Source organism: Cornus florida, unplaced genomic scaffold (genome assembly GCF_030987335.1).
Source record: "Cornus florida cultivar Cherokee Brave unplaced genomic scaffold, ASM3098733v1 CherokeeBrave_3.0.0_Hap2_Chr10, whole genome shotgun sequence".
Lineage (NCBI taxonomy): Eukaryota > Viridiplantae > Streptophyta > Magnoliopsida > Cornales > Cornaceae > Cornus > Cornus florida.
The window spans coordinates 55,946,409-55,959,964 of record NW_026775580.1 but is presented as its reverse complement, the minus strand read 5'-3'; the positions used below and the strand labels follow the sequence as shown (position 1 = coordinate 55,959,964).

At 34.2% G+C, this 13,556-nt stretch overlaps 1 protein-coding gene across 2 annotated transcripts in view; it reads left to right on the top strand.

Moving 5' to 3' along the window:
* LOC132278487 (uncharacterized) overlaps positions 1-11,228 on the top strand; it is a 35,379-nt gene extending 24,151 nt beyond the window's left edge. For both annotated transcript variants that reach the window (XM_059780279.1, XM_059780280.1), the window contains 3 exons: positions 5,355-5,391; positions 10,611-10,668; positions 10,796-11,228. In XM_059780279.1, the coding sequence (XP_059636262.1) occupies positions 5,355-5,391; positions 10,611-10,668; positions 10,796-10,872 (172 nt within the window). In that variant the 3' untranslated portion in view covers positions 10,873-11,228. The remainder of the gene's footprint in view (positions 1-5,354; positions 5,392-10,610; positions 10,669-10,795) is intronic.
* Positions 11,229-13,556: the final 2,328 nt, after the last annotated feature.

Below are 13,556 nucleotides of genomic sequence, written 5' to 3'. Positions count from 1 at the left end.
AATGCAAAGACTAAAATACCCTAACTTAGGTGCTGAAATGTGCAACATTTAAACACTTATCATTGTAGGAAAATACCATTTTATTGTTTGGATAGCATGAAAGTTACTAAAAAATATTTATACTAACCTAAATTGCCCTTATTTTGTAAAATAGTATAATAATAAGTAAATTTGTGTTTCACCGGTCCTTCTATACCCAATTGTTTAGCCAATTGTCGATTCCTTATTTTTAGTGTCTAATTGACCCGTAATGAGGTCCATGAATAAAAATACATACAAGTTGAGAGATTTTATATTTCAGTATTTTGTAAATGAACGAACTTCAGTATAATGCTATCAATAACTTAAGAATTAATTAGTAATAATATATATCGAAAAAGGATGGAGTTTTCAAGTTAATTCAGACCCTGCAAACTACTATTTATTTGATTTTCATATCTGATGGAAAACACCATACATAGGGAATGCAAGTCAGTTAATTCAGGCCCTGCAAACGATGAAGTCATTGTTGGTCTGCAGTTCTTTAAACCCAGTAGAAAACCACTGAATTTGTTTTGACTGCTGTTATTTGAAAGCCAGTACAAAAACAATAAAGTTGTTTCTGGGTAAAAAACCACCATGAAGTTGTTGGATAAAATAGGAATGTAAAATAAAAAAGTGATCCTTTCTCGTGAAAATAAAATTCGCATGTTTTTCACGTGTTTTGTGCAGGAAATGTTTTGAGGGAAAGTAGGCAGTTACAGAAATCCTAATTTATGTTTCCTTTTCATTTTATCCAAGGTCCAAAAAAATTTAAAAATTTTCTATTTCCTTTCTTTTCCAGCTGATTCCCTCTAACCAAGCGGACTTTAAAGACTTGTCAGGGTCAAAACTGTCATGTAGCACTTGTAAAGCTTTTTGAGGCAAAGGGGTACTGTGACTTCCAAGGTTTTTAAGATCATGAAGGAATTAAGGTCAAGATCTCACCTGTGTAAAATATGGGATATTTGTAGTCAAAGGAGGACAGGGTGGTACTCATATTGACATGATGGTTTTGTCCGGTCAATGTGTCAACCTCAACCTTGAGCCAATAGGATGTAGAAGTGGTCAAGGTGACTAACTTTCCCTATAACCACTGCTTTGAATTGGATGTTTCCATGGGTTAAAGGTTTGGTCCCATTGGCGGTATTCTAGTAAAGTTGACATGGTGGAGGGTGATCCACTTTTGAGAGGATATTTGGTGTGGCGATCGCTATCTTGCCATGACTTTTCCTAGGCTCATTAGTATTGCTATGGACATACATGTTTTTGTGATTGACTGCTATTGTCTTGATAGTGGGAGAACAGTTTGGGACATATGTTTCTTGAGGCACTTTCAGGATTGGGAGATCGAGAATGCCATTGATCTTTCGAAAATGGTGTGCAAACTAGAGTTTACGGGTGATGTTTGACTCATGGGTTTGGGTTCCTTCTGCCTAGGGTTGTTTTGGTGTTCGGTCTATCTACAGGTGCATTACGGAAGCCCATGGGGAGTCTTTCCCATGGAAGGCTATTTGGAGATCCAAGGCTCCTCTCAAAGTGTTTTTTTTTTTAATATATTTTTTATTTTGATTTGCGCGGACTTCAGTGTTAGGGAAGATCTTAACCCAGGATAACTTGAGAAGGAGAAGACAGATAGTGGTCAATTGGTGCTACATGTGTAAGAGAGATGGGGAAACGGTTGCCTTGTAGGCACTTGCTTATCTAGAATGGCAATTGTTTTTCTGGAGCTGTAGTAGAGTCTCTTTAATTTTGTTTTACTCTGTATGGGGTATGCCCCATCAGATGGTTATCTCTTCATTTGTTTTCCATGTGATCAAAGCTAGATCACTCTTTCCTCTTGTACATTATTTTGATTATTTTGTATAATAAAATAAAACTCATTCAGGGAAAAAAAATAAATAGAAGGATGGGGAAACGGTTGATCACCTTCTTTTGCATTGTCTTTGGCTAGGGATTGCTGGATCTTACTGTTGAGTGTGTTTGGGATTCAGTGGGTTATGCCCAGATATCCCAGAAATTTGATTGAGGCTTGGCGAAGTTGTATAGTGGGGACCCAAATCCGTGATTTTTGGAGGGTAATGCCTCTTTGCGTCTGGTGGTGTTTATGGCTTCAAAGAAATAGGAGATCCTTCAAAGGAAAGGAGACTGCTATGGGGGAGTTGAAGTTCTCTATTATTAACACTCTTTTTTGTTGGTTTACAAGGAGATTTTATAAATCCATGGAGGAGATGGTTGATTTTTTGGACCCTCTCGAGTTTAGAGGCCCTATTAGGCCTTGTGTATTTTTTGAGGGATGCGTTTCCCTTTTGAACGCTTCTTTGTACAATCTTTACTTATCCAAAAAAAAAAAAAAATTTAGACATGGTCTATTCATAATGTTTCCATGCCATCTGAGAGTCTAATTGTTTCTGCCTTTTTAGATCAGGTCGAACTGTGCTGGCTTGTGTTTTTGATCTCAACAAGCTAGCCATGTAACCATTAGGTTCCCAATGAGCTGTGCCATATCTGTGTATCCTGAAGTGAGATATGACAAGTAAGCAATTTGTTTTTAGGGATGTCATATTTGTGTACCTCGAGGTATGAGTTTTCATTTAGCAGTATATACCACCTTGAGTCCTGCTTCCAGCTTCAGCTGTGTATGATGTACAGTAGGATGCCTTTGCAGTCTCCAAAATTGCAGTTGTTTTTCACTTAAGGCAAGGCTTTATCTGTGAGGAAGGAGTTCTTCCAATACAAATCCCAACAACATAGACTTATTTGTTTTGAAGAAGTGCCTCTAGTGTATATATAGGGGGCGTCATTGGAAATAATTTGCACATGGATGTATTTGGTCTCCATGCTGCCAAATCCATACAGGGAAAATCTGGGATTGTCTATAGCAAGAGACAGATTACAAGCCCAATAATTTTGCAATCGGAATCCATTAGGGGATCTAAGTCCTATGGAGACTTTAGACATGTTAAAGAGATGATTGCAGTGTTCTGTGAATAATTAACAAATTATTTGAGGGACTTCTTCAACGAGGCAACTTTATAGTCTTTGGAATCTGCAACCTTGGGGCAAATGTCTGCTCGAAGTACCTTTAATCAAATCCTGCAGCTTAATTAATAAGTATTAAGATGCATCTGTTGACATTTATTAATATGGAGAGCAAGTGTCTGCTAGGATGGAGTTAATAGGTCTCAAAGTGACCATATAATTCTACCTCTTTGTTATCTATTATGGTTGTAGTCTGTAAGTCCAATCTGAAATGGTATTGGAGACGTGGCAATGGTGAGATGTTTACTGCATTGTGTAAGCTTTTCATGCGTTCCATGTAACTAAGGGCTCATATACTTATAACTTGCAAATGATAATTGAATAAATTCATTTCTCTTGATAATCAACATACTTGTAAAAGAAACTGTTTAACTCTTATCCAAAAGACAAATGGTAATTTTGGCATAAAATTATTTCACTTATAAGAGATCTAGAAAGTAAGTTTAGATCAGGTTATAGAAATCTTTTTGGGCCTTGAAATGGCTTCAACGTATTATTTTGTGTGACTCATCTGATCCTGTATCATCTTTGGCTTTGGGTAATTATTACTATTTTGTTAGAAGATTCTTCATCTTTTCATATATTTTACTGTAGATGATTTGATTGCCCCCAGTGATTTCTGTTTATTATTTTAACAAAATCCATTGCTTATCAAAGAATTGCTTGGAAACTAATAGAAGATTGAAGGGAAAATTACTAGTTAGTCCTACTTTTGTACTCCAAAGATAAAATAGGATCTAAAAAAGTTCTCATGAGGCAAGTAAGATCCACTTTTGAGAAATATTCCATAATAAGTTCAAATTAATGAACTTTTTTCCAGTATTGCCCTTTATTACTAAATTACCAACAATGCCCTTTCGTCACTAAAGTATCCATTATGCTTCTATTTCTAATAACTGATACCAATTTAGAGGAAAATAGTACCAGAATTAGTACTCCTAAAATATTTAACAAATTATTTCAAATTCATTGTCCATAGAATTACTCATGACATGTTAAATACAACGAATACTTATAATGCATAACATATATAAATAATAAATGAATTGTTTCCATTTTTTTTAGATTTTCTAAAATCATACATCTTTTTAAAAAAATAAAATAAGATTGCAGGGATCAGAAATATATCTCTATGAAATTGAGACAATGTTATCTAAAATGTGCGTCAAATTTATCTTTATGAATCGAGTATAACATGATTTTTTTTTTTTTTTTTTCTGTTGAATTCATTTTATTCATTCAATTGTTTAGCACAAATTGTTTGGGGAAAATTACCTAAATATCATATATGACATCTTAGGTATTCCATTCGCCAAAGTAAACATGTATGGAACTGATCGTGTCATGCTCAAATCCATTTATTAGTCTCAATTTTAACCTGTTATGATTAATTGATGGGGATGGAAAGAGAAATATGTAAAGGGTAAAAGAGGAGTTGTATTAGTTACAGAACTTTGTTGGAAATATTTCTCAAAAGTAGGTCTTCATGTTATATGAAAGTTTTATAGGACTTATTTGTCTCTGGAGTGCAAAAGTAGTATTGGCCAGTAATTTTTCCAAGATTAAATTTAAATGAGATCAACAATATATAAGTTGAATTATAGTGAACAAATGATTAAATGCCATCCCTCCAGTTGAAATTATCATTCATATACAATTCTGTAAAATTTGAAATTCTTGAAACAAAATGACCAACATATGTAAGCTTTGTATATCAACAAAAGGAAAATCATATATACGTGCTTAGGGAAAATATATATATATATATATATATATATACGTCCTCCTAAAGTTTTAGCAGTTTCTCCCCCTATTTTTCAAGAAGTAATGTGAAGTAAAAAACTAAAGCAAAGGTAACACCATGTGATTCTGAGGCAAAGAATACTTACAAGAGAAGTTGAAGCCATTTTTACAACCCCAAACAGTCTTTTTCTATTGACAGGCTGCGACAAGTTGCTAAATACCATAATCCTCTTTAGAATATAAGAGACCTTATTGAGCTGAAAACATGTGCTTTTGGTGCAAATCTGTAGTTGACTTGTTATGAGTAAACATGATATACACTTTTTTATCCTCTAAATGGTGCGCGTTGAGGTTTTTGTCATTCATGTTCCTTTTACAGTTTAAGAAGTAGTTATTGTTCTTGATAATTATGTCAGTTGTACTTCACCTTTTTTCTTCCATATCAGGAAACGGTGATTCATTTGAATATAAATATTTCTGCTAATGTAACCATGTCTATGTCACAATTTTCAAATGCAGATCTTAACATTTTTTCCCGTTATATGCAACAGGTTGAGAACTAAACCGTACACAGATGATGAGATTAAGGTATTAGCCATAGCTTACATGTTCACCTTTTACATCTGGTTTCCCTTTTTCTTTTCCTTGCCAGTCTTGAATAATAACACAAATATTTTATATTATTACTTACCTTATTTCCTTTAATTGACACTAATTGGTCAATAAGTATTTTAATGATATAGATAATTTAGTGAAAAAAATATAATTAGCAATGATAAATTCCCATGGTTATTTGAATCAAAGCAATTAAATTGATGGACTTTCTAGAATGATAATTTTGAGCATTATATAAGTACTTGTCTAAACAAGAAGCCAGCGATTGTAAGAATGACTTGGAAAATAAATTGTTAACCTCTTCTCTTTTTTCAATCCTAATGTTATTGCTGCAGATATTCATCTAGCAATTGAGAAATTTTAAAAATTACCATAATTTAAAGGAAGAAAAATAATGTTTAAACTGATCAGTAAAGAAGGATTTCCATGGGGAATAATATTTGTCATTCTTCATGTTATGTTTAAAACAGTCTTAGTGGTACAATATAGTGATGTAGGAGAAGAATTTTTTTTGTGTTTGGACTCTTGTATTCCCCTCAAAGTACCCTTGTTGACACAATACAAACCAAATTAGATACTTGATTCTGTACATGTGATGGTTGAAGAATAAAAATAAGCTCAAATTTGATAGAAAAGATGGGTTTCCTACTGTTGAGGTAAATGAATTCCAATGCTTGGGACATTAATTTAAGTTAAATTCTAATTGAGAATATCGCTAGAGAACAATAACATCATACATTACACTATTAAAATATGATGTATGTAAATATGTAGTACTTATGTACTTACCCGTACTTGACTTTTGGACACATTTCAAAGAAATTATCTTTATCTTCAGATTTGCGATTTATATATGTTCAACACTTGGACAGACAGACGCTCCTCATACACATGCTCCAGTCCATGTAACATAGATTTCTTGTTTGAATGAGGTAGTATGTCCCAGAGATGGGGCATAAACATTCTTGGAAACTGGTGGAATCCTGAGTGACGAAGTCACATTGTTATTGCCTGCAAAACTCTTGGTTGTCATGGTTGGCAGCTTCAAAGCATCAATATGACATGAATTTTTTAATTGACAACCTTGCTGCATCAAGTAAATAATGTTTTGTACTCTTATATATATATATATATATATATATATATATATATATATATATATTTGATAAGTAAATGTGGATAGAAACGAAAAAAGCGTTCAAAAGGGGAACTTTTTGTACTCTTATTTGACACATTGATACGTGGATTTGCGCACTATTTGATAAAAATGAATTTGTTCTGGGTTTGAAGTTTCCCAAGCAAATATTATTTTGTCCCGTCTCCACACTGTATGTGGCTTTACAGTGCTTTTGAGGTCTTGGTTCTGAGAACAGAATGCTACGGTGACCTGCTGTATATCTGGTTCATCTTAAAGGAGGATTAGGTTGAAATGCATGGTGTATGGCTGCATGCTATCTGTAAATATACTTGATAAAACATGAGTTAAGTAATCCTGCATTAGAAACCAAAAGCTTCTTTAGAATGTTAAAGTTAAATGATCACCAAGATAAAAAATATATCCAAATTACTTTATACGATTAGGAAAAAAGTTTGAGATTTTTAGTTATTATTATTTTATTTTTTTAGGGGGCAGAAACAATGTGATTCTTGTTGGTTATTTATGAGGAAGTGAACATTGAAGAGGGTGTCAACCATGGAATTGGAGCTGAGTGGATTTAGTAGAAAACTGATTCAAAGGCTTTGTAATTGATTCAAATACATAGGAAACCAAAGGCAAAAGTTATACAAGACAAGCTAATAAGTAGATGAGTCATGAAAGTTGTCTAAAGCAGTTCCATTTTGTTAAGTGAAAGATGCTGGCTTCTTTTCAATTATCAGGACGACGGGAGGAAAGCCAAAAAGAAGCAAGTGAAAGCTACTGGTTAAAGATGCATTGGCCCTTGATTGATAGAAATATGGTCCTATATAAAGCTCCTTCGTGAACATTATTCATGGAGGTGATCCTTAATAGTTTATTAACAATTTAATTTGTAAAAGCTGTAGATGACGTCTTTTTTTTTTTTTAATTAATGAATGATTCTTTATTTTATAGTTTAAGGGAATATATGTCACCACTTTCAGCTTTGAAGGTTAACCTACTTGAAAAGTATGCCATACGAACCCGGCTAAAACTGTAAAAAATATTAATTTTATTTGTGAGTACTTGTTTTTCAGTTTAGGTTATAACTAAATGTTGACAACCATCTACTCTAAAAAAAGCTGTTAGAGAGGGTGTAACTTTAATATTTAAATCCTCTAATATGCCCCCTCACATGTTTTTCAATTTTAATTATCAGGGTGACGGTGAGGTTTGAACTCGAGACCTTTGGCTTTGATACCTTGTTAACAACCATCTGCTCTAATGATCCATTTGGTTGGAGGGATGGAAAAATGGATGGAAGGGAGAGGGGGAGGGATGGATGAGGCATCCCTAGGGAAGGGAATGCTCCCTCACTTTTTGTTTGGTTGGATGGAATGGATAGTAAAAAGGATGGATGGGGTGACACTTTTTTTTTTTTGTTTGGTTGGAAGGAAGGAAAAAAGATTTTTTAGTCTTTTACCAATATACCTTCATTATTAAAAATTATAAAAATTAGATATCCATTTCAAATTATGTAACAGCATTGAGATATCTGAATCTGCAAGTTGTGCGGATAATTTTTACTCTTGTTCGGGTGATAATTTATCAAGTCCACTTGCTTACAACACAATTCAAGTCTCCTTTCTACATTTTGAAATAATAATAATAATAATAATAATAATAATAAAATGGAGAAAAGAGTGACTATGAATGATTGTTGATCTTTTTTTTTTTTTTTTTCTGATAAATCAATATTTATTAAAAGAAGGGGAATTTTTTTTTTTGATGACCTCTTATTCACACATAAATAACAAATCCCTCCTTGTTTCCTCCCTCTTCCCTTCCCTTCCCTCCAACCAAACGCGAAAAAGTTCATTTATCCCCCCTCACCCATCCCCCTCAATCCTTCCCTCCAACCAAACATACCATAAAAGTTTAAGCTGATAGAGAGGGTGTAACTTTAACATTTAAATCCTCCAACACTAAAGAAAAATCCTTCTCGCTCTCAGCCATAACAGGAAGGCTACATATCAAATATACCATTCTACTAAATCCATATGAGCTGCTTTAACAACAAACCCAAAAAAAAAAAAAAAAGGTTTTTGAGTAATCTATAGTAAGCTGTTCCCAAGCTATTTTATTTTTTGGGAAGCCCTGCACTTAATTTATACTTATTGGTAGTTTCGCCCTGCTCCCAAGTTTGCAAAGTAGACTCGAGTTTCTTTTACTTATGTAGTGACTGCAGATCTGGAGTTTTTTAGTTTGATAATGGTTCGTCGCTTCTTTCTTCTTTCCATTTGTGCCAACAAATTTTCTTTTGTTTCTTTTTATTACTTTTCCTTGTACCCCCATTATCTTCTAGTTTACACTCTCCACAGAACCTAAATTTTGATTATCAGAATACATGTTGAATATTGTTCCCTAAAAATTATTACATATTAGCAGACTAGTCATTTATTCAAATCAACTCAGATATGTTGATGCATGTCTTAATAATTATAGTAATTTAGTGATTCTATAATTGTATTTATCATTTTGTACTTCTGGGACATAAAACTTACATTAACGTCTGATTTGTTTTATTTGAGACTTCTATATTATAAACATAAACTAATTAATGGGCTACAGCATTGGCAGGCGGGGCTGGCCCTATCCTCACACCAAGTTTGGTCAGGCTTGCCAGCCGGTCCTTTCTAAAGCCCAAGATGGGCCTAGGCTAGAAAACACAAGCCCGACCTGAATTCACACTGTGTGCAGATAGATATCCCGGACAACCCACCGTAACTCGAGTATATATATTATTTATGTTTTGTTATATGTGAGGCGTAAGGTCACTCTCTTTTTTAAACAATCAATCTAAGCTGACAGTTTTCATGTTATAAAGTGGGGTCATAACTTGGAACAACCAAAAGAAGAAGCTCATAAAGTTGAGCTTGAGTTTGAATGAAGATGAGTTGATCCTCAGGCTCAAGGTCAGGTTTGAGCAAAATCTGGTAAAACTTGTACCTGGGCAGACCTCATGTTTGGCCCAGCCTGGAAGTTGCAGCCCTACTAATTAAAAAATATGTATCTTCGAAGACCTTATAATGACATGTAAATATGTAATGTTATTTAGGTGGTTAATTTTTTGTAATATAGAAAAGGAAAGTGAAATATTTACAAACCTTTTGTTTTTTGTTTTCTTTAATAACTCATATAAACATAAGGGAGTATGATCCACTCGTATAGCATCTTGGACTTAATGGGTTTTGTTTCGTTACTGTATAGGTAAAGGAATGTTATGAGCTTATCCAGTAATTATAAACATTCTATATTACCTGGACTCTTGGTACACTTGTAAGGTACAGTTGCTAAATAGTCTATTTTTCTATTATTTTCTGGAGTAAAATAACTTTTCTACGTCAGTGTTAAAATAAGGAAAACTCATTTTGAAGCAATAATATAATAGAAGTGATTTGTTGGATATGCTTTTTAGGTAAATGTCGGATCAAATGTGCCGGACACGCATTCCATATCCTTGTCCGAGTGTCTTGTGTTCGACATGGGTATTTCACATTCTTTTGAAGAGTTGATGTAACGGAGTAAAACATTAATTCATAAAATAAATAGAATAAAAAATTCTGTATTATAAATTATGAAATTGCTTTAAACAGTTTACATGTATAAAGTACGAAATCTTGCTTTCCCCTCACCTGAAGAAAGATCTTTTGATCTGCCTCTGTGCTGCATGATGATTGCAATTACTACAGCACTTTGGTTTCTGGTGATTGTATAATGGTTTTTTGCTATTCTATCTGATCTGGTATTGTATTTCAAATTTTGTTGTCTACTGGCACTATTCATCTCTATATGCATAACTCGTCCTTTCTTCCGAATGGAATGATCTGGAGTCTCTTGCGAGAGGATCTCTATATCGAACAACCTTGCTGCATGCTTGTTCAAACAATTTAATATTCATTTGAGTGCATCAAAGAATAAAACTATGAATTCTTGTGTGTTCTATTTCACTGGCAAGTTATTATCTGGACACAAGAAAAGGAAAGAGTAAACATTTTTCATTTTCCCTATGCAGACAGCTTTCAGGACAAAGGCAAAGGAGTTCCACCCAGATCAGAATCAAAATAATAAAGGTCGGTATCCACTGACCGTTGTCAATTAGAATCTTGCAAATTGCATTTTGGATTTTGAGTGATCTTGTGCCAGATGTTATTGCTTTTCATGGAGTGTCCAACATTTGATGCTTTTATTTTGCTGCAGAGGTTGCTGAAGTGAAATTCAAAGAGGTCATGACATCCTATGAGGCTATAAAGACAGAAAGAAAGAATAACAAGTAATTACAAATAAAATCTGCAGCATTGAGAAATGCGGTTTGTGCAGAAGATACGGACGGTGTTATCCCACCTCTCTTAGTGAGGTATTAGTTTTCAACTGTACCATGAGTGCACTGCAAAATATATATATTCTTTTTCTTTATATCTTTTTCTTTTACCTTCACCGCGACAGCCAACTTCTTTGCTACAGCTTCCTTCTTTTGTATTGCAAAATATACTCCAACATTTGAGCATTTAGATTTGGATGTTACTGGGTAGGCTTTAGGAATCTGACGATTTTTTGAGTATAAAGAGAACTCAGGTGCTTTTGTATTATGTACGGCATGCAATCATGTATAAAGCAAAATAATTAACATCTCTATTGTGCAAGTCATGCCAATACTAATTAATCACATATTACAATTACATTGTAAAAACACTCTTTCTCGCTCTCACACGCGCGTGCATGGTGCAACACATCTTTTGGGAGTGTGCATCATTGATAAAGGCCAGTGTCGGTATTAGATGCATCATTCTCAAGTGATCATTCAGGTATAGTAGTAATGTTGTAGAGATGTTTCATGTTCGATATATTGGATTAATGGGCGACACAGTGTGGTAGTGTTGTGTTTTACATTGGATTTGAATTGTTTTCTGGCCGAAAAGATGCTTAGTATCTGAAAATTTGGTGAGAGCACAAATAATTGGTAAGTGTGTATTCCTTTAGCAGTCGTTTCAGATGTTGTTTTCCTTCCGAGGGCACGTTCTTACGCGTTACCCATGCATCGGCAATGGGAATTATTATTTTGTGTTATGTCTCGATATAGCGGGATGTATGGATACTGCTTTGTCAAAGTAAATAAGTTGTGTGACTGTCTACATCGTTATTGCTTCCTCAAATTGCACTCTACATTGTTATTGCATGAATGTTTTTGTTCTCGAATTGCACTGGATGGTCCAGTAGTAGATGTAATGGGGGGTCAGTCATGAGTCTTGTGATGACAGGTTTGTGGAATGCCATTTTGGGAAGTAGGGTTTGTCCCATGGAAGGTCCAAATGTGGTCGAATCTATATCTGTATGCCAACTCAGATTGAAGATAGATGCCAACTCAGATTGATCGACTGCCTCACGTGATGAGTTGGCCACTTGGCCCTCCTACTGTTGATCCATCTCTATCATGCACATGAACCATTCCACATAATATGGAAATTGTATTATTATTATATCGTGACAAAAAATTCATTCAGACTTTGTTTAAGAGGACTTAAACCATAAAGGTGGAAGAATACCATTACGTTATACTTGATACATAATATAAAAGGTTTGAGATGGTTCGAAATTCACAAGATACCTTTGTTTTACATTGCACTTTAAACATATTCTCTTGCCATTTGCTTAAATCTATCTAATTGACCGTTGAAGATACTGAAAAGAAATAAAAGATCTTTTGGGTACTTGAACATGAGTAGCTAGCTAGTAGCTAGTTGTTGATCTCGGAATCAACTTCTCTAACGCTTTGTAGAGGTGTCCCAAGTCCAAAATTAATGTCTTTTCAATAACAAAAAGACAAATACACGAGAGTAACGCATTATGAAAAGATTTAAAATTGTTTGAATGCTTTTTCGTTACGAACTCTCTGATACGACAATCACCATCTTGAAAACAGATCCTACTAAAATATTGACAAAAGTTCTTATCGTGTGCTAAGTGATTTTTTTTTTTTTTTTTTTTTTTCTTTTTTCAAATTGTATGCTAGTGTTGAAATTGCAAAAAAATTATCATCCGTGTTTGTAGCATTATTCCGGATTATAAAATTTCTCTATTTTCTATGTAAATTGAATTTTAGAAATTAATGTCTTTGCATGGGATGCAGTCGTGTATAATAACAACAGTTGGATTTTATACTATTGTACTCCAGCCTTAAAGAAAATGCTACCTGTAACCCTAGATTTACAAATTAATAGTTATTTTCTTTTGGCAAATGTTGTTGTGTGTGTGTGTTGTGTCATGAGTACGTGAGTGTAAGTGGCATTGGTTTTTTTTGTGCCTTCTTTCGGTTTTGGGATCACCGATGTAGTGTGTTGTGGGAGATGCTCGGAGATGTACTCTGTACATATCATGAATTGGCCTTCTGTTTTGTCGACGCCAGATTTTGGGGATGAAATCCCTTTAAGGTTGGAAGGTTGTAATGACCCAGTCATTTTCCTTCTTTCCTTTTTTTCGGCATTCTTTTTTTTTGGTAACCTTACGGTTTCGGAGACCCGAAATAGGGTTTTGAGTTTGGATTTGACTTTCGACTTCACGTGCATCTATATTCCTTGATTTTCATGAAATGAGTAGTCTAACTTTTGTAGAAAAATATGCTACTTGTTTACATCTTTACTCAAGTTGAAGCCGCTGGAAGAATTCAAATGGGATGACACAAACTAAAGGGCATTTGAGAAATACTTGTCGAGTCCTCCTGTCATGATGCCACTAAGGAAGAAGTAACCGATGAAGTTATATTTATCGACTGCTGAAAAATCCATCGAAAGTATGCTGACCCCTTTAAAATAATTTTTCTAAGCCGACCATGTCGAAAGAAAATTTTATTCTTGACGTAAAATCTCCAAAATACCCTTAAAACAGACTTTTCTGAAAATGCATGTTTGCACCAGAAAATCAGATTTGACGCAGGGTTTTCAAAACCGAAACGACATTTTCTGGA